Source organism: Mesoplodon mirus (assembly GCF_964341445.2).
Source record: "Mesoplodon mirus genome assembly, chromosome: 2".
Lineage (NCBI taxonomy): Eukaryota > Metazoa > Chordata > Mammalia > Artiodactyla > Ziphiidae > Mesoplodon > Mesoplodon mirus.
In genome coordinates, this window is record NC_138977.1 from 126,738,859 (window position 1) to 126,757,956 (window position 19,098).

Sequence of the window (19,098 nt, forward strand, 5' to 3'; positions counted from 1 at the left end):
GCTATTCTAATTTGTTTCATTTTCATGTATTTTAGAATCAGCTGGTCAATGCACTTTTGCAAAAAAAGCTGCTGGGATCTTGACTGGGATTGTGTTGAGTCTATAGATTAATTTGGGGGGAGAACCTCTCACATCAATGACTATGGTATCTCTCCTTTTGTTTAGGTCTTCACTATATTTTTTCAGCAGCGTTTCTTGGTTGTCAGTTTATAGGCATCTCACTTATTTTGTTAAATCTTATCCTTAAGTATTTCATGTATTTTAATGCTATTATTAGAAGTAGTACTGGATTTTCTTTTTCTTTCACTTTTCAGTTGTCCCTTGCTAGTGAGGAGTTTATTGTTTTATAGACAAATTGAAAAATAAGTAGATAGATGAGGGGCATTCCCTCTCCACTGAGTTGGTTTGGGAAGGCTTTGCAGAAGAGGTGGCATTTGGTTGCACCTACAGAAATCTTGGTTGGTAGAGAAGGTGAGTGCCAGGGCGAGGGTGTTTCAGAAAAGCGTGCACTAAGGTCAGGCGGGAACACAAGGAATGTTCTGAAAATGAGTGGTAGCTGGATCAGGCCACACCAAAACACGAAAGGTGGAATGTGGCAGGTGATGAGTTTCTAAGGACATTGGGGCCGGATTGACAAGAGGTTTACTGCTGGACAAGGTTAAAACTTTATTCAGTGGGTGATTGGGAGCCCTTGTGTGTTCATGAGCCCAGGAAATAAGCCATTCTTTTTTTTTCATTTATTTATAAAAAATCATAGTAAATATATATAACAAAATTTACCATTTTAACCATCTTGAAATATATAGTTCATTGGCGTTAAGTATGTCCATGTTGTTGTGAGACCATCACCACCATCCATCTCCAGGACTTTTCCATCTTACCCAAACTGAAACTCTGCACCCATTAAACAGTAACTCCCCATTCCCCCTCCTCCAGCCCCTGGCATCCACCATCCTACTTTCTGTCTCTAGGAGTTTGACTACTCTGGGGGCCTCATATAAGTGGAATCATACAGTATTTGTCCTTTTATGGCTGGCTTATTAACTTAGCATTATGTCCTCAAGGTCCACCCCTGTTGTAACATGTGTCAGAAGTTCCTTCCTTTTTAAGGCTGAATCATATTTCATTGTCTGGATAAAACATTTCATTTACTCATTCATCTACTGATGGACACTCGTGTTGCTTCTACCTTTTGGCTGTTGTGCATACAGAGCCGTTCTTAAAAGCAGAGGACATCTGAGATGAAGTAGGGATTTGGAGCCAGAAACTTTGGCACAAAATTGTTGGTGGGTGCTTTTTTCATAGTATCCATCATAATTTCTGGCTGTTTTTATTTGCATACTGTTTGTCTCTCTGATGTGCATATAAGATCATGTTTGTCTTGCTTATCATTGTATACCCCACAATTATGCCCTCAGGTATTTTTGCGAGTTTTTTTAGTAAATATTTTAAATATCTTACAATAAATAGAGCATCAATTTGCATTTTTCTTTTCCATCCTCCTATGGCTGTCATTTTCCATATCCTTTTTTTTTTAACATCTCTGTGGGAGTATAATTGCTTTACAATGGTGTGTTGGTTTCTGCTTTATAACGAAATGAATCAGCTATACATATACATATGTCCCCATCTCTCCATATCCTTTTGACTGAGTGTGCCTCTTCCTTCTCAAGCCTCTCACTACACCAGTTCATCCTTAGTGCCGCTGCCAGAATACATCATCTTTTCAGAGATAGAGCTCCATCAGTGGCACTTCTCCTGACCACCCGTGACTCTGTCTTTCATAGGATAATGGTTCTGTGAGTCCAGATGTTTATCTGCTACTCTAGATTGTGAACCCTTGGATGTCAGAGACTTGCCTTTGAAGACATTGAGTACAGTGTCTTAAACAAGCTCACGTTTAACAACTTGTTACTAAATTAAATTGAACTGATATAAGTGGAATGAAAATATTTGCTCTTGATATCTTATTTAAAACTATTGTCAGCAACCAGCTTGGTTTTTGTCTTCTTTTTATTTATTTATTTATTAACATCTTTATTGGAGTATAATTGCTTTACAGTGGTATGTTAGTTTCTGTGTCAAGTCTTCTTATAGCAGCCTAGGAATCAGGCTTCATGAATCAGGAAATCTGGTTCCTGTGGTGTTGTCAGGTTACACAGATTATTATGATTAATAAAAAAACATGTCCAGATCTAGGTTTTGTCTTTTACTTTCTACAAAACAATAGCACGATATTTCTATTAAGGCTTGCATCATCCATCCCTGTATTAGTCTGACCTTTGAGAATCATGATAATTTCCGGAAGGAATTTGTTCTGTGGATTTTTATACCAGTGCCTTTGGGGACTTCTTGCTGGCTGTGTATAATCCAGAAGGGAAGAGTCTCAGGACTCAGAATGTACATGTACGCACCTACCCTTTTAAAGACACAGACTTTCCTTTAGGATATTGATAAAGCTTTTAAAGATTCAGAGTCAGTGCTGAAACTAAGCTGTGTTTGTCCTAAGTCCTGTTCAGAAACCTGACAAGTAGAGAAGAGACCTTATTTACTTTCTCTTTTCAGATTCAAATTAAACTAGCCTTGATTGAATGTCCCTGAACTCAGAGGCTTTTATTCACAGTGGCTTCTGGATTCTCCACAGCAGTCTTGCTGACACAGAACTGTTATTATCCCCAAGTTACAGACAAGGGCCCCAGGAGTCAAAGAAGCTTAGTGGTTTGTGCTCAGAGTCATCTGGTCTCTCAAACAGCGGTCATCTAGAGTTTGAAGGAATTTTAGATGTAGTCTAGCCGAAGGAAACTTTCCAGCCAGACAGCATCTACAGCTGTGCAGCTTTTCTGAGATTTCTCAGATCAACTTTTAGGCAGCCCATGTGGATTATCTGCGGAGGCTGTGGAAATATTTGGAAGAGTCTGCATGAAGAGCCTTAACTGCAACCCTATAAGGGAAAATACGCAAGTGCTTTGCCTGAGTGTTGGCCGCGTGGCTCAGTGCCACACCAGTCCTGCCCCTAAGCCTCTTCCGAGTGCTCTCCTGCGGTGTCTCTGCAACCTTAGCAGAACAGGGCCCTGACCAGGTGCTGGTCAAACTGAGACCGTGAACTTGTCAGAACCATTCTTTTACCACTTTTGATGTGCACGCTCTAAGGATATCCCAGGAGACGCAGTTACTAACTGTTAGAGGACGATCCATGGCATTTTTCTCTGCAACTTTCTCCTCAGAACAAATCTCAGGAACTTTGTCTATTATGGAGATCCAGGAGCAAGCAAGTGAATTAATTCACCAAACGCATACTGAGTGTCTGCTGTGTTCGAGTTTCCGTGTCAGGCGGTGTGCTCAGCGTTCTAGGTACAGAGAGAAGTCAAACGTGGTCCCCGACTTCAGCCTGCCTCGTGACGGGTGGAGGGAGGGACAGATTAACCCGTCGTTACAGCATGAGGTGAGAACAGCAATGCAGGTGGCCTAGAGTCTCCAAGGGTCACTAGGTAAGAGGTCACTGGTAAAAGACGTGTGTGGGGTGTATTGGGGACGAGACAGGGACGCACAGTGTTAAGGCACAGCGCAGAGAGCAGCCGTGCGAGCCGAGGTCCAGGGCAAAAGCAAGCCTGGTGAATGTGGGAAACTGAGTCATTCAGAAGAGCTGTGGGTGGGAGGTGGAAAGAGGGGTCTGGAAAAATAAGCAAGGGCGAGTTAAGATTCTGCTGCAAGGTCAGGAGAAGTCATTGAAAAGAAGAATGAATGTAGGAGTCAGGGCAATTTTCTGAGGCGCCTGCAGCGTAGCCCAGTGGTCCTCAGTGAGAGGGATGAGATGGGATTTTATGAAACCAGTTCTCCAGGGTCCTGACCCTGGACCCAGCCTCTGGAGACAGTCAGCATAAAGTGCAGGTGCATGGCAGGCCAGGAATTTTCCATTGGCCCCAGGAGTTTATGGGATGCACTGTCTGTGTGAGTTCTGTGCAGGGCGGGTGTAGGCGATGCAGTCCGTAATTCAGTCCTTATTCTAGGCGCTTAGACTTTTTTTTTCTTATAATTTCATCAGTCAGTCTTGTCTTTTACGTCTGATTTTGAGTCAGAGTTAAAAAATCTTTTCCCATACCAAGGTTACAAAGGAGTTCACCTACTCTTTTTTCTAGGACTGGAATGGTTTCATTTACATTCTCAGGTATCTTTGGTGGTTTTTTTTCTGGTGTAAGATATACTTAATTTTATCTTTTTTTTCCCCCCCAAATGGCTACCAGTTGTCCCGACCCCAGTCATCAAGAGGTCCATCTTTTCCCCACAGATTTGAGATACTAGCTTTATCATAGGCTATATTTCTATATGTATTTGGGTCTATATCTGGACTTTCTATTCTATACTATTGATCTTACTGGGAATTTATGTATTAATATAACACCATTTAAATGATAGAACCTTTATATTATGTTTTAATAGAGGATATGGCTGGATCCTCTTCATTGTTCTTAGGCATCCCTTATTTTTCCCTATGAACCTTTTAGAATTAATTCGTCTAGTTCGAGACACAAAACAAAACAAAATTTGTTATATATTTATTGGACTTGCATTAGATTTAGCTGTTACCTCGGAAAGAGTTGCCATCTTTTGGATGTTAAGTTGTTCTGTTAAAGGCAAGGGGTACTTTCCGTTTGTTCAAGTTTCCTTCTTTGTCTTTCAGAAGTGTTTTAAAATTTTTCTTCTGTAAGTTTTACATGTTTCTTGCTAAATTATTTTAAGTGTTTCACTTTTTTAATTGCTTTTTTAAATGGAATTTTCTCTTCCATTTATACCTTCTGTTTATTGTTTGGTATAAACATCACGTGCAAAGGCAATAGTTTTTCTGTTTGTTTTTTTGTTTGTTTTTTTTTTTGCGGTACGCAGGCCTCTCACTGTTGTGGCCTCTCCCGTTGCGGAGCCGGACGCGCAGGCTCAGCGGCCATGGCTCACGGGCCCAGCCGCTCCGCGGCATGTGGGATCCTCCCGGACCGGGGCACGAACCCGTGTCCCCTGCATCGGCAGGTGGACTCTCAACCACTGCGCCATCAGGGAAGCCCCAAGATGCGGTTTTTGTTTTATGTTAATGTCTTAGTCTGTTTGGGCTACGGTAACAAAATACCACAGACAAGGTGGCTTATAGACAACAGAAGTGCGTTTCTCACGGTTCTGGAGGCTGGATGTCCAAGGTCAGGGTGCCAGCATGGTCCAAGTTCTGTTGAAGGCCCTCTTCTAGGTTGCAGATGACTGTCTTTTCGTTGTGTCCTCACATGTAGAAGGGGTGAGAGCGCTTTCTTGGGCCTCTTTTGTAAGGACACTGATCCTGGTCATGGGGACTGCACCCTCATGACCTGGTCACCTCCCAGAGGCCCCCCTCCTGACGCCGTCACACTGGGGGTTGGGATTCAACAGAATGGCAGAGGGGATGCAAGCACTCAGCCTATAACAGTTAGTGCATGTATTTCATCAAACTAAAGAAGTACATATCAGTTCCCATTGTGTTGACTTAAAAAAATCAAGAATGGGTATTGAATTTTCTTGAAGGCTTTTTCATCATTTGTGGATGATGAGAATCATATGATCTTCCTGTTAGATCTATTAATATGGTGAATGTATATTAGTAGATCTTTTTTTTTTGTTGTTGTTTTTTGTTTGTTTGTTTGTTTGTTTGTTTTTATTAGTAGATCTTGTAATGTGGAGTCATCCTTGCATTTCTGGAATGAATTTCATTTGGTCATGTGTGCTATTAAGGTTTTCTGTTTGCTAATATTTTATTTAGGAGTTTTGCACTGATATAAGTAAGATTGGTCTTTGGTTTTCTTTTTTGTGCTATCTCTACTAGGTTTAGGCATCATTTTTAAAAAATTATTTTATTTATTTATTTTTGGCTTCTTTGGGTCTTCGTTGCTGCGCAGGCTTTCTCTAGTTGCAGTGAGCGGGGGCTACTCTTCATTGCGGTGCGCGGGCTTCTCAGTGCAGTGGCTTCTCTTGTTGTGGAGCATGGGCTCTAGGTGCGCGGGCTTCAGTAGTTGCGACACGCAAGCTCAGTAGTTGTGGCGCACGGGCGTAGTTGCTCCACGGCATGTGGGATCTTTCCGGACCAGGGCTCAAACCCGTGTCCCCTGCATTGGCAGACGGATTCTTAACCACTGCGCCACCAGGGAAGCCCCTAGGCATCATTTTTATACCTACTCCTAAAAAAGAAAGAATTGGGCTTCCCTGGTGGCGCAGTGGTTGAGGGTACACCTGCCGATGCAGGGGACACGGGTTCGTGCCCCGGTCCGGGAAGATCCCGCATGCCGTGGAGCGGCTGGGCCCGTGGGTCATGGCCACTGAGCCTGCGCGTCCGGAGCCTGTGCTCCGCAACGGGAGAGGCCATAGCGGTGAGAGGCCTGCGTACCTCAAAAAAAAAAAAAAAAAATGAATTGGAAAATTGTTTATCTGTTTCCATCTTCTGGAACTATTTATGTATTGATAGTAGTCTTGATGTTTAAGGTTTGGTACAATTCCCCTGTAAAACCATCTGGGTCTGGTACTTTTTTTGTGAGGACAATTCTTTGATAACTTTCTTTGCTTTCTCTGTGTAAGCTTTCTGTAATTTGGTCAATAGAGTTTGGTAAATTATAGTCTTTTCTGTGAAATTGTCTATTTCACCTAGTTTCAAATGTATTTGCATAGAGTTGGACAGAATAGCCTTTCATGACTTTTCTTAAGGCGGAGGTAGATAGTTAAGGACCTCCTAGTTTTAGAAGACAAATAGTCATGGGTCATGTCCACTTGCTGTGTTTGTGGATCCCAAGGCTTAAAGTAAAGTTCTAATAGGGGGAGCGTATGCTATAATAATGGTAATAGCTACCATTTGTGAAGTGCTTGCCTCTGTATGGATTTCAGACTCATTACAATCCTGAGATACCTAATAATCATCTCATTTTAAGGATGATGTAATTCGGGGGAGTTACCCACTCTTCCAAAACAGAAATAGACTCACAGACAGCGAAAACAAACTTATGGTTACCAAAGGGGAAAGGGAGGGGGGAGGGATAAATTAGTAGTTTGGGGATTAAAATGTATACACTACTATATATAAAATAGATAACCAACAAGGACCTACTGTATAGCACAGAGAACTATATATAATCTACATTTCAATAAAAATTTTTTAAAAATGGCCATAGCCACTCACCAGGCCAGTGTTACCTCAACGTAATCCATGGAGTGATTATCATGAAATAGTCAAAGCAGGGCCTTTGGAGTCAGAACTGCATTCAGATTCGTTCTGTTGCGTTCCAGCCGTGTGGCTCTGAGCAAGCATATTATTACCTGGAGAGGCTCAGCCACTTATTTGCTTAGCAACCTTAGGCAACCTCTCTGAGCCTCAGTTTCTTTGCCTGTAAAATGGGGATAAGACCAGTTTCTACCTCCTGGGGTTGTTGGGAACATACATGAAGTCATACATGTAAAGGGACTAGAAGTGTCCCATGCCTGTGATTGCCGTGTAAACATTTGTTTAAAGCAAGCAAACAAATGGGCCGTGGCTTCTAATTCCCCCACGTAGGGGGCCGATCACGTCTTTGCAGCATTATTGTGAGAATTAAATAAAGTGTCATGTGTAGATGCCTAGGACAATGACTTTCACACAACAGATTCTCAGAAAATATTAATTCTCTTACTTTATTAATTTGCTCATCGAAAATCCTCGCATGCTTTCTACGTGGCTTGTACCGCTAGGCTGCTGTAAGGTACTCGCAGACAAGTAAAGCATAAAGCCTACTCTTAACGACCCGACTAGCTATATTGAGAAAAGAAAAAAAAAACACCTTAAGGTCACTCAGTACCCGGTTATCAGTACAGCTGGTAAGAGACAAAAGAATTCAATTACTTGGGAGGATTTTTTTGGGGAGGAGCTTGTGGAGGATGTTGACTTAGAGAACGCTAGGAGAGAGGGGGTGTGAGTTTAGGTGTTTGAAGGGCCTGTTGAGGGTAAAATGTGGTTTGTTTAGTCCATGCAGGTCCTAGAAAGGAGGAACTTTTCTAACAACTTCATCTCTCTGATTTGGGGATGTTTTGCTTTCTGAGGTGCAAAGAGCTTTGTTTGACAATCTTTGGGGTGCAGTTTCAGGTGAAAAGAAAAGCACACAGTAGCTTAATAAACAATGAAATGAAAATTCATTAGAAGGATGCAGATACTTCAGGGAATTCAGTGCAGCCCAGGTTCACAGGTAACTGAGAAAAGTCCAGGAAGGTCTCAGGAATCCATCCAGTGCCCTGTCTGTGCGGCGCTTCCTCTCTCTTGCCTCTGAGTATCTGTGTGCGCTCATGAGGGTGTTAACTTTGTTCTTTCTTCTTCTATTAATGACTTTGCCCCACTGGCACATACATGCCGAAACATGGCAGCTCCATAGCTCCGGAGTTTACTCGTCTTCAGTTCAAGAGATCGCAACTGACTAAGAGTTCCTGTCCCAGGCAGATATAGAGGAAGGAGACTCTGATGGACCAGTTTGCGTTAAGGTGGTCCAATTATGACCTGGGAGCAGGAGGTGGCCTGCAGGGCACGGTGGTGTAGATGTAGCTGCCGAGAGTCCAGCCTGTAGCTTAGGGCGCTGCTCTATGAGGAGCATGGGCCGGGCAGGAACCTGACTGGTTATGATAAACTCCCAGCCCAGAGGGGTCTGCATAAAATCCCCGATGGGAGCTCTGTAAGGGAAGCTCAGGTTGAAGACGAGATAGGACAGATGCATGCAGTCTTTGGTCCTCTTCAGATATTTTGATGCTGCTAGGTGAAACCCAAGTGAAATCCTGCAGGATAAATATGATTTGGCTACATGCAAGAGAAGCATTTTTGATGAGTATACGAATGGGGATGGAGAATGGGTTCTGGAAGTTTAACATAGACCCATAAGCATTTTTAACATTTTTGCTTATAGCTTTTAGTAGCCCTTCCATTTTTGGACAAGGTTGATTTTGTTTTTATTGTGGTAAAATATACATAGCATAAAATTTACCACTTTAAACCTTTTTGAGTATACACTTCAGTGTCATTAAGTACATTCACATCACCACCATCCGTCACCAGAACTTTTATCGTCCCCAACTGCAACTCTGTCCCTAGCAAACACTCATTCCCCATTCCCCGCCCTGCCCCAGCACCTGGCACCTACGATTCTACTTTCTCTATGAGTTTGATGACTCTAGGGACCTCATAGAATTGGAAGCATACAGTATTTGTCCTTCTGTGTCTGGCTTATTTCACTCAGCATAATGCCCTCAAGGTTCATCTGTGGTGTGGCATGTGTCAGGATTTTCTTCCTTTTTAAGACGGAATAATATATCACTGTATGGATAGACCACATTTTATTTATTCATTCATCCATCAGTGGACATTTGGGTTGTTTCCACATTTTGGCTATTATGAATAACACTAGCAGCCCATCATTTTTAAAGTATAGATGAGATTGTTTTCTACTTAGAATCATTGGGAAATTGTTCTCCTAATGAAAAAGACCCTAAAGACTAACTTAATCCAGCCCCTTCATTCCATAGAGGGGAAATTAGGAAATTGCCCAATTAGGAAAAGTGAACAGCCTCGGACACATCTCGCCTACTCTGAACTCATTTGCAATTTCTCTGCCCACTTGTCTAAAATTATGAGAGCTTTGGTCATTATAAAAGGGTGGCCTCAGTTAGGATCTTGTATTCTGGAGTGTGTTGTAGACTTGTGGAATTGTAAATTTGGGAAGAATTCCATAGACCAGTCGTTCTTGAACTTTTTTGCTTAGGACTTTTTGGTCTCAAAATATATATTGAGGACCCTCAAGAACTTTTATTTATGTGGTTATATCTGTAGATAGTTATCATATTAGAATTTAAACCTGACAGATTTTTAAGATATTTATTAATATATTTATGAAAAGTAACTGCATTACGAGATAATTTGTGAAAGAGTGGCATTGTTTATATTTCTACAAGTATCTTCAGTATCTGGCTTAACAGAAGAAAGCTGGATGCTCATATCTATTTCTGCATTCTGATTGTGATGAACCGCTGTTTTGGTGGAAGTACATAAAGACGATCTGGCCTCACAAAGCTATGTACTTGGAAAAGACAAGAGTATTTTAGTGCCTTTTCAGAAAATTGTGAATATTCTTTGATACTACACCAAAACTCAACAAGTGGTAGTTTCTTAAGGTTAGTTGCAACGTGGAATCTGGCGCTGTATCAAAGAACACTTCCTTTTCTGTTACATGAAGATATTTCAGCTTATTTTTACACATTAGATGGACCTTTACCCACGTGTGCTTTTATGACATCATGGTTTCCTGAGTTGTGTAGAGCTTCCAAATGTCAACACACTGCTTTATGCACCAGGAGATCAGGTACCTCAATGTCGTTCCTGATCTCATTGGAAAAGTCTCTGTTGAGAAGCTGTCATGTTCCTAGTGGTGGATACACGTGTTCAAAATTCTGTTTTCCCGCAGAAGCTCAAATTGTGTCATTGGCAATAAATGCTGTTATTGTTTACCTGGACATGATAAGCTCACTTTGTTCATTTTTGAGAAAATGTCACTCACATACTCAAGTCTGAATAATCGCGGTTTGTCTATCATTTCTTCTTTGGTGCTGCATGAAGAAAGTGGCTTAGTGTAACTCACAGCTCAGAAGGTTGTACACATGCTTCTTCTCTAGACAACCGTGGTACTTGAGTCCGCAAGAGAAGTGTTTCATGCGTACTTCCCACCTCACCACACAGCACGTGATAGAGGTGTATCCTCCAGGGTTGAGATCTAATGAAAGCAATGATTTTTACTGCTTCATCAAAGACACTCTTAAGTGAAAGTAGCATTTTAAAACTTTTATTTATTTACTTATTTTTACTGCTAGTGTGTAAGTGAGGGATACAGTATAGTATAGTTTGGTGTCACTGCTTTGATTTGCACTAAGATGCCAGAAGTTTAACCACCCCTTCATTTGCACCATTAGCGCAGGAAAAAGTGAATAATGTCATATATTATGAAAATAGTTTGACCTCGTGGACACCCTCAAAGGGCGTTGGCATCACTCAGAGGTTCACATCATGGGGTAAAAATTGCTGACACCAGCCCCATGGTGCAGTCTTGTGGGTGTCAGAGGGGAAGTCTGCTGTAATCCCAGAAAGAAAAGACACGATGGAAGTCAGGATCTGAACTTATATTGAGGTCCTCCCCGGCACCCAGCATCGTTGTTGTAACTGTAAAGCGCTCACAGTCTTCCTGGGGAGGGAGCCAGCCCTGCAAAACACAGAGTTGGGTGTTGAGTTCCCATGTCCTAGTAGTTATCTGAAGACTATTTGGCATTTTAAACTCCCGTCTCCTTCCTGACACTGAAATTTAATATCATGCAGTTGACAGCAGATGATGCTGTCAGGCTCTCGGGTCGTGACTCCATCTGTTGGCAGTGTGGCTTCAGGGCTTCTCCCAGCCGAACACCTCTGCCTCAGAGCAGAAGTGGTGGAGGAGCACATTTGTCTAGAAGATGAGGCGTGAATCTTTTAGATGCCCCGGTTTCAGCTAACTTGTGTTTCCTGTTGGAAAACAATATTCAGCCATCAAGCTAAAAATGAAATACTTTGAGTAAAATTTAGCATTCGTGTTTTGACATCTGCAAATTGGTGGGTCTCATAGTACCTTTCCTCTCTCCTTTGTTTTCAGCAATGGAAGAGTTAATCGTTGAACTTCGTCTCTTTCTTGAACTCCTGGACCATGAATATCTAACCTCAACTGTCAGGGAGAAAAAGGCAGTTATCACAGACATCCTGCTGAGGATACAGTCATCCAAAGGTATGTCTCATTCAAACTGCTAGTCTTTCTTCTTCCAGTCTCTTTTTGCCTCTAAGCCGTCTTTAATTCTCATCTTTCCAAAACACATTCATGAATGAATGAATGTATTCATTCATCGAGTTGTCATCGAAGGCCTTACTACGTGCCAGGTACTGTGTTAGCCTCTGCGTTTAGAAAGATAAAGACCTTAGGGGTTAGGCTTAAAGTAGGTGTGTTGGGCGGGTCCCTAAGAGCGCCCCAACACTGGGGGATTCGCTAGCAGGACTCAGCATGGAGTTGTACTTTCTCATGCCTGGGATTCATCACACAGGTAGTAAGGATACAAGGCCAGATTATAAGGGCAAGAGACTCAGGCCAAGTCTGGAGGGGCCATGTGCAGGCTACTTATGCTCCTCCTCCCACGAGGGTCCCACAGATCACACTCTTTCCTCAGCAACAAAAATGCAGCAGCCTGTGTGCAATGTTTCTGTTCAGGGAAGCTCACTGGAGACTCAGTGCCTAAGGACTTTACTGGGGGCGGGTCACATAAGCACCCTCCGCCTGGCACGTACCAAAATCCCAGACACCCAGGAAAGCAGGTGTATTAGTCAGGGTTCCCCAGAGAAAGAGAACCGATAGGACAGAGAGATATAGATAGAGATAAAAGAGGAGATTTGCTGTAGGGATTGGCTTCTGTGATTACAGAGCCTCAGAAGTCCCACAGTCTGCCCTCTGCAGACTTGAGACTGAGGAAAGCCAGTTCTGTAATTCAGTTCGAGTCCAAAGGCCTGAGCATTAGGGGGGACTGATGGTTCAAGTCCTGGTCAGAGAGCTAAGAAGGCCAGCGTCCGAGGGTGGGAGAAGATGGGCGACTTGGCTCAAGCAGAGAGAGTGCACCCGCCCTTCCTCGGCCTGTTTGTTCTGTTCAGGTCCTCCATGGGTTGGATGATGTCCACCCACACTGGGGAGGACCATCCCCTTTTGAGCTCTGCAACGCAAATGCTAATCTCTTCCAGAAACATTCTCACAGATACACCCAGAAATGACGTTCTCCCAGCTCTCTGAGCATCGCTGAGCCCGGTCAGGCTGGCACACAGAATTCGCCATCACAGCAGGTGTTTGGCGTGAGATCGTGTTGTTTGCCCAAACAGTCTAGGCAGAGTAGACCAACCTTATCGATTAGGGAATGGTGGGAACACTTCTGAAAGCCACATTCCCAGATGCCAGCCCTTGTAAAGACAGCAGCCTCAGGCCTGCTGTGTTAACTCTTTTGTTCACAGTGGGTAAGACAGAATAGCAAGGAGAGGGCATCAGTGTTAAGAGAACACCCAAGAGGAGGGTCCAAACCAATTTAGTGAGAGAGAGAGCGGGGGTCGGGGGGGGAGGGGCTGGGGGCAGTTCTTGGAGGATATGGTGTTAGAATCCTGACGGCTGGGTAGGAGATACCTGGATGAGATATAGAGGTTTATTGTAAACAGCTTCACTGAGATATAATTTACATACCATGCACTTCACCCATTTGAATGTACAAGTCATTGATTTTTAGCGTACGAAGCCATGATTTGACACAGTTAGATTTGCGTTCCAGAAAGCTCACCTTGTCAGTCTGGGCAGTGGGTTCAGAGATCTGGCTGCAGATTGAATGAGAGCTCTGTGAGGCCCTGGGTGAATGGTGGGACCAGTTCCTGAGGTAGGAGTGCAGGATGAGGACCATGTCTGAGGGGCAGTAGGATAGAGAGAACCAGTAGGATAGATAGAGATAGAGATAAAGATAAAGACAGAGATGAAAGTTCACTTTGAAATGATGTTGCTGCTTCCCTGCCTTTCAGTATCTTCCATTGCCCGTGGATGAACCCCAGGCCCCTTATGACGTGTGGTCACGCCTGTCTACTATACAGTCAAAGGGGCTTTGATTTCTGTCTCTACCTGTTACCCAGTCTGTAACCTCGAGCAAGTTACTTAATCCCTAGATGCTTCAGCTTCCTCACCTGTAAGAAGGGCGGACAGTAGCACCTACCTCGGAGGGATGTGGTACGGATTGACGAGATCATATAAAACATTTCCAAGCAGTGCCTGACACAAGACAGACACTCAGCAACTATTGACTGTTATTTCCTACTGTTGATTTTACTAGTAGAAGTAGCATTTCTTTCGACCTCATCTCCTCTGCATACACCTGTTTCCCAGCCACTTCAGACTAACGGTCTGAACACACTGCTGTTTGGGCCTCCTGCCTCTGGTGTTGCTGTTTGCTTTCTCTTGATTTCCCTTCCTCTCTTGCTCTGCCCAATGAGTTTCAACCCCTTTTCTCTCCGTGCTTTGTTCTGGATGTTATTTTCCAATTCATTGATTTTTCTCTTCAGCTCTTTAATTTGCTTAAAACTCAGCCACTGATTGTTTGATGGTAGAGTTTCCACTTGTTCTTTTTCTTTCTTTCTTTCTTTTTTTTAATAAAGAATAATTCTTTATTTTATTTATTTATTTTTGGCTGTGTTGGGTCTTCGTTTCTGTGCGACGGCTTTCTCCAGTTGCAGCAAGAGGGGGCCACTCTTCATCGCGGTGCGCGGGCCTCTTCATTATCGCGGCCTCTCTTGTTGTGGAGCACGGGCTCCAGATGCGCAGGCTCAGTAGTTGTGGCTCACGGGCCTAGTTGCTCCGCGGCATGTGGGATCTTCCCAGACTAGGGCTCGAACCTGTGTCCCCTGCATTGGTAGGCAGATCCTCAACCACTGCGCCACCAGGGAAGCCCTCTTCTCTTTTTTTATTGTTTCCAGGCCTCTGCCAAAATTCCGGTCTTGTTGTCGCTTCCGCAGGTCAGAGTCTTTGTCTTTTCCCAGCCTGCAACGTCATGCTTGACCCATCATAGGTGATCATTGTTGAGCAGTTATTTTTCTAGATCTAGAAAGGTGAGTCCTTCGCATGTAAATACCACTGTGCCCAGATTAAAGTAGTTTCCTCCTCTTTCCTGCCTTCACTGGTACAGTGCTCACCATGGTTTCTGAGAGTCTGTTGTATGTATGTTTGTCTTCCCAACTTGAATATGATGCCCTGAGGGTATGGGCTTATTATCAACCTTGTCAACAATAAGTGTGTCTGTTACAGCATCGGACCTTAGGAGGGTACTTGATGCAGACTTAATGATTCCCAGGAAAGCATCTGCCCCCTTGGTACGTGGGTAAGTATCAGTACTAACCTGAGTGGAAGTTCGGGAGAGGCAGCTTGCCTTTGAGAGGCTGCCTGGCATTGGAAAGGATGTCGACTTTGGTGCCTGCTCCATCATTTCTACCTGTCAAGTGTTCCAATTAAGTACTTCAACCTTTTTTTTCCAGCCATAGATCCTTCACCTGTAGAATGGAGAAGAAGAATACCTACCCTGCAGGATTGTTGTAAAGGATTAGAGAAAATAAATATGTATTTGCAATGTATTCAGTATGGGGCCAAGGAGGTGATAGCTGCCAGCAGTGCCATCTTTATCTTCCTTCTCCTCATCCAGTTCTGTGGTTTTGGTTGGTACAGGTTTTGAAGTGAAAGATCATGCTACGAAGCCAGAGACCCCCAACAGCCTGCCGGCCCCTCCCCAGATGCCTCTGCCAGAGATCCCGCAGCCGTGGCTGGTGAGTTAAAGCCCCACCATCACAAGAATCACCAGATGTCTGTGTTACTTTTGGTTCCAGGGGCAGGTGATAAAAGCCCAATTCTGGAAGAAAGGAAGGCCACGTTTTGCCCAAGGCACTCCTTTGAGTGTGTTTTTTGGATGCTAGTAATGGCTAAGTGGGAGGCTATAAATGTAGCCTTCTCTTAGGAGGCTGACGGTTCTTTGAAAATTGCTGGAGCTACAGGTCCATGGAAATCTGTTCTTAAGTTGGATTTTAAAAAACTCAGATGATTTAGCAGGCAAAACAATGACAGTAGAGCCTAGGGACTTGCCCCTCTTTCTGGGTTAACTCTGAATTTGAATACCTTAGCCTGAAACTTTAATGCTCATTGCTATGCTTCTTCTGGGAGTAAATATTCTTTTTTTCCCCCCAAGAAGAAAAATATGTACATAGTCCAGGAACGTGTGTTTTATTTGATTTTCTGCATTCAGAATTGGTTTTGGAGTTCTTTTACTATTTTTGCAATCTGGGGATACTCACGTATGCCATTTTTCATGGACCATTCAGCTTTTTCTGCCTTTTGCTATTTTCTAATTTGCTTACTCAGGGAAATTAGGCTTTTATTCAAAATTAGAGCAAAATCAGTTATGTAGCAACTCTCTTCTTAACATTTGCTTTCTCTATGGATCAGCTGATTATCTCTCTACCAGGAAAGGAACTGCAGGAAAGCCGGCCCCATCTCATTTGTTTCTGTTCTGCCTGGGCCCCAGCACATGTCTGAGGTCCAGTGAGTACTCAGTAATTATCATTGTAAAGGAGATGGAAGGAAATCAGTGCTTACTGGGTCCCTACCACCTGTCACAGATCATGCTTGCTCTTTTTTCACTTATAATTTCATTTAATCCTTACAACCTGACCTCAGGGAACCCCTAAAATACCCCTAAACATGTGAATAGTGTGTATTTCCATTTTCCAGAAAAGGAGGTGTGGGTCCAGTGAAGATGTGATTGCTCAAGGGCAGTAGGAAAGGTAAAAATACAGTTTTTTGTAACGTATTCTTTTGATTTCGAATCCAGCCTTTTCTCAGCAATACTATTTGGGGAGGCATGGCAACAAAGCCGATGCCAGCATGACTCACTGACGGGAGAAGGTTTTCTCAGGAACCTAAGCCTGTTCCCGAGCTGGGCTCTGGGGAGGCCGCGGGGTCCAGGGTGTGGATGGGAGCACGGTTCCTGCGTCCAAGCACCAGCTCTGACACTTACTGTGTGAGTTCAGACTGTGGCTTTCATGTCTCTGTGCCTGAGATGCCTCATTCTGAAACGAGTGTAGTAATAGTGCCCACTTAGTGTGATTCTTGTGAAGATGAAAAGAGTTGATGGAACTCAAGCGCTTGGAATATATGCCTTGCATCTGTTAAGCCCCGTGCAAGAGCCAGCTATTACTTTGTAGGGCTGTGCTTCTCAGACTTCCGGGGAGCGTGTTAAAAATGGACATTCTGATATGCTGATAACGTGAATTATATTTTAGTTATATTGAGTTAAAGAAGATGTATTAATAAAACCAATTTCATCAATTTCTATGGCTACTAGAAAAATTTAAATTACATATGTAGCTCACATTTGTAGCTTGCTTTATTTTTCTTTTGTTTTATACATTTAATCTTTCCACTGTGGAAAGCATATTGAATATATGATTTTTATATGCTGTTTTTATTTTTTTAACATTATGTATTATGTATTGTTCCTTTATAAACTTATTTTTAGTAATTGTTTTCCTTTTTTAAAAATTTCTTCCTGTTTCTTGTAGAAACTGTGACTCAATTATAGCTCTTTTTCATTGTCTCATTTGATGTTTTTAGATATAATACAGAATCATAGTATTAATCCTATTTACTGATATATTGTTTGTCTACAAGATAAAGAACTAGATGTGAGAAATCAGTAGTTCATGAAGCTCCTGGTTTTTGTGCTCTGGTTTACTTTTATTTTTCTTTCTAAACTGACTTTATGATCTGTCTCAATACGCTGTGTCTTGTATTTCATCAGCACAGTGCAGGTTGGGAAAGGCGTTTCAAGACTGAAGGTGAAATGCAGACCTCTCGAAGCAGCCAGAACAGTAGTGATGGTTATAGGAATTTCATGGATTGTTCTTTAGTGGTACATGAAGTGCCATCCAGCCGGCCTGGACTAAAATGCTTGTCTTTGATGTGCCAGGCCAGGAGGAGTGAATCTCAGTTTCAATGGCAATTTCAAACAGAGTAGTCATTGGATGGTCAACATTTTGTACCATTTTTGACAGTTGAATAGTCAATCCCTTTCTATGGATTTTTCCTCGAATGCAGTTTATTCTTCATCCACTATTTTCTCTCCCTCTTCTCTCCTTGTCTCCTGCCCATCTTTGGCTGCAGCGCGGCAAACTGCTGTGATTTAAGGTGGTCGAGAAGCTGTCCTACCAGTGAAGTTGGAACTGGTAGCTGGTTAATTAAAAATGTTGGTTAAATGGAGGAATTCTAAAAGGAGTATCATGTGCTTTAAACATTTCAAATTTAAGCCAATCTTTTTTTTTTTTTTTTTTTTTTTTTTTTTTGTGGTGCACGGGCCTCTCACTGTTGTGGCCTCTCCCGTTACGGAGCACAGGCTCCAGACGCACAGGCTCAGCGGCCATGGCTCACGGGCCCAGCCGCTCCGCAGCATGTGGGATCTTCCCGGACCGGGGCACGAACCCGTGTCCCCTGCATCGGCAGGCGGACTCTCAACCACTGCGCCACCAGGGAAGCCCTAAACCAATCATTTTTGAGTAGGAGTTTGACCAGTGGGTAATTCCTCACTACTGGTTCCTAACATGGGTGTCAAGAGAGTTTTCCAAACTCAGCCTCTAAGCCAATGCTGTTTCTTTTTTTTTTTTTTTTCTTTTTCTTTTTGCGGTATGCGGGCCTCTCACTGTTGTGGCCTCCCCCGTTGCGGAGCACAGGCTCCGGATGCGCAGGCCCAGCGGCCATGGCTCACGGGCCCAGCCGCTCCGCGGCATATGGGATCCTCCCAGACCAGGGCACGAACCCGTATCCCCTGCATCGGCAGGCGGACTCTCAACCACTTGCGCCACCAGGGAGGCCCGCCAATGCTGTTTCTTGATATAAATCTCCTAAGACCTTGATGTAGGGCCAAGAGCTGCGTCCTTTGAGTGTGGGGCTATGGGTTGTCTTTTCTACATAATCCATACTTGTGATATAGGACTAATAATTCCCAGTTTTTGTTTCCTTAAAGTGGAGTTAAGTTCAGACACTTGCGAAACGATCTGATTTTGAGAGTCCCTAGAATTTTACCAGGGCTGCTCTTTTACAGCTGACTGGACCACTCCTAATTGAATAACTGTGTCTTTTCTTTTGTTGCAGTTTGTCTTGACTGAACCTTTCTAAAGCATCTCAGAGAATCATCAGCTCTCCTTTTGCACTTGTTTTTTCCCCTGATTTATTTATGTAGTAGCTAACCAAATAAAGTAAAATAAATAATTATAAGTGTAAGAATTTAAAGAACAAAGCTGACTGTTGGCGATAGTGCAGACTTAGCAGATGGCACTGTTTTGTAGGCACTCTGGACAGGAGCCCGTTGGCCACGAAGGGTGAGCATTTTATGGATATCTGTCAGGGCATTTTACAGACAGAATGAAGAACATCTGTCAGCTCAGTGAGTCAGTGAAGTGGAGAGGGGTTAAGACAG

The 19,098-nt window shown here is 43.2% G+C and overlaps 1 protein-coding gene across 2 annotated transcripts in view; it reads left to right on the forward strand.

The window, feature by feature from the left end:
* The window catches only part of AFAP1 (actin filament associated protein 1), a 155,173-nt gene that overhangs the window by 45,643 nt on the left and 90,432 nt on the right, over positions 1-19,098 (forward strand). For both annotated transcript variants that reach the window (XM_082611307.1, XM_082611306.1), the window contains exons 2-3: positions 11,679-11,807; positions 15,303-15,400. In XM_082611307.1, the coding sequence (XP_082467433.1) occupies positions 11,681-11,807; positions 15,303-15,400 (225 nt within the window). In that variant the 5' untranslated portion in view covers positions 11,679-11,680. The remainder of the gene's footprint in view (positions 1-11,678; positions 11,808-15,302; positions 15,401-19,098) is intronic.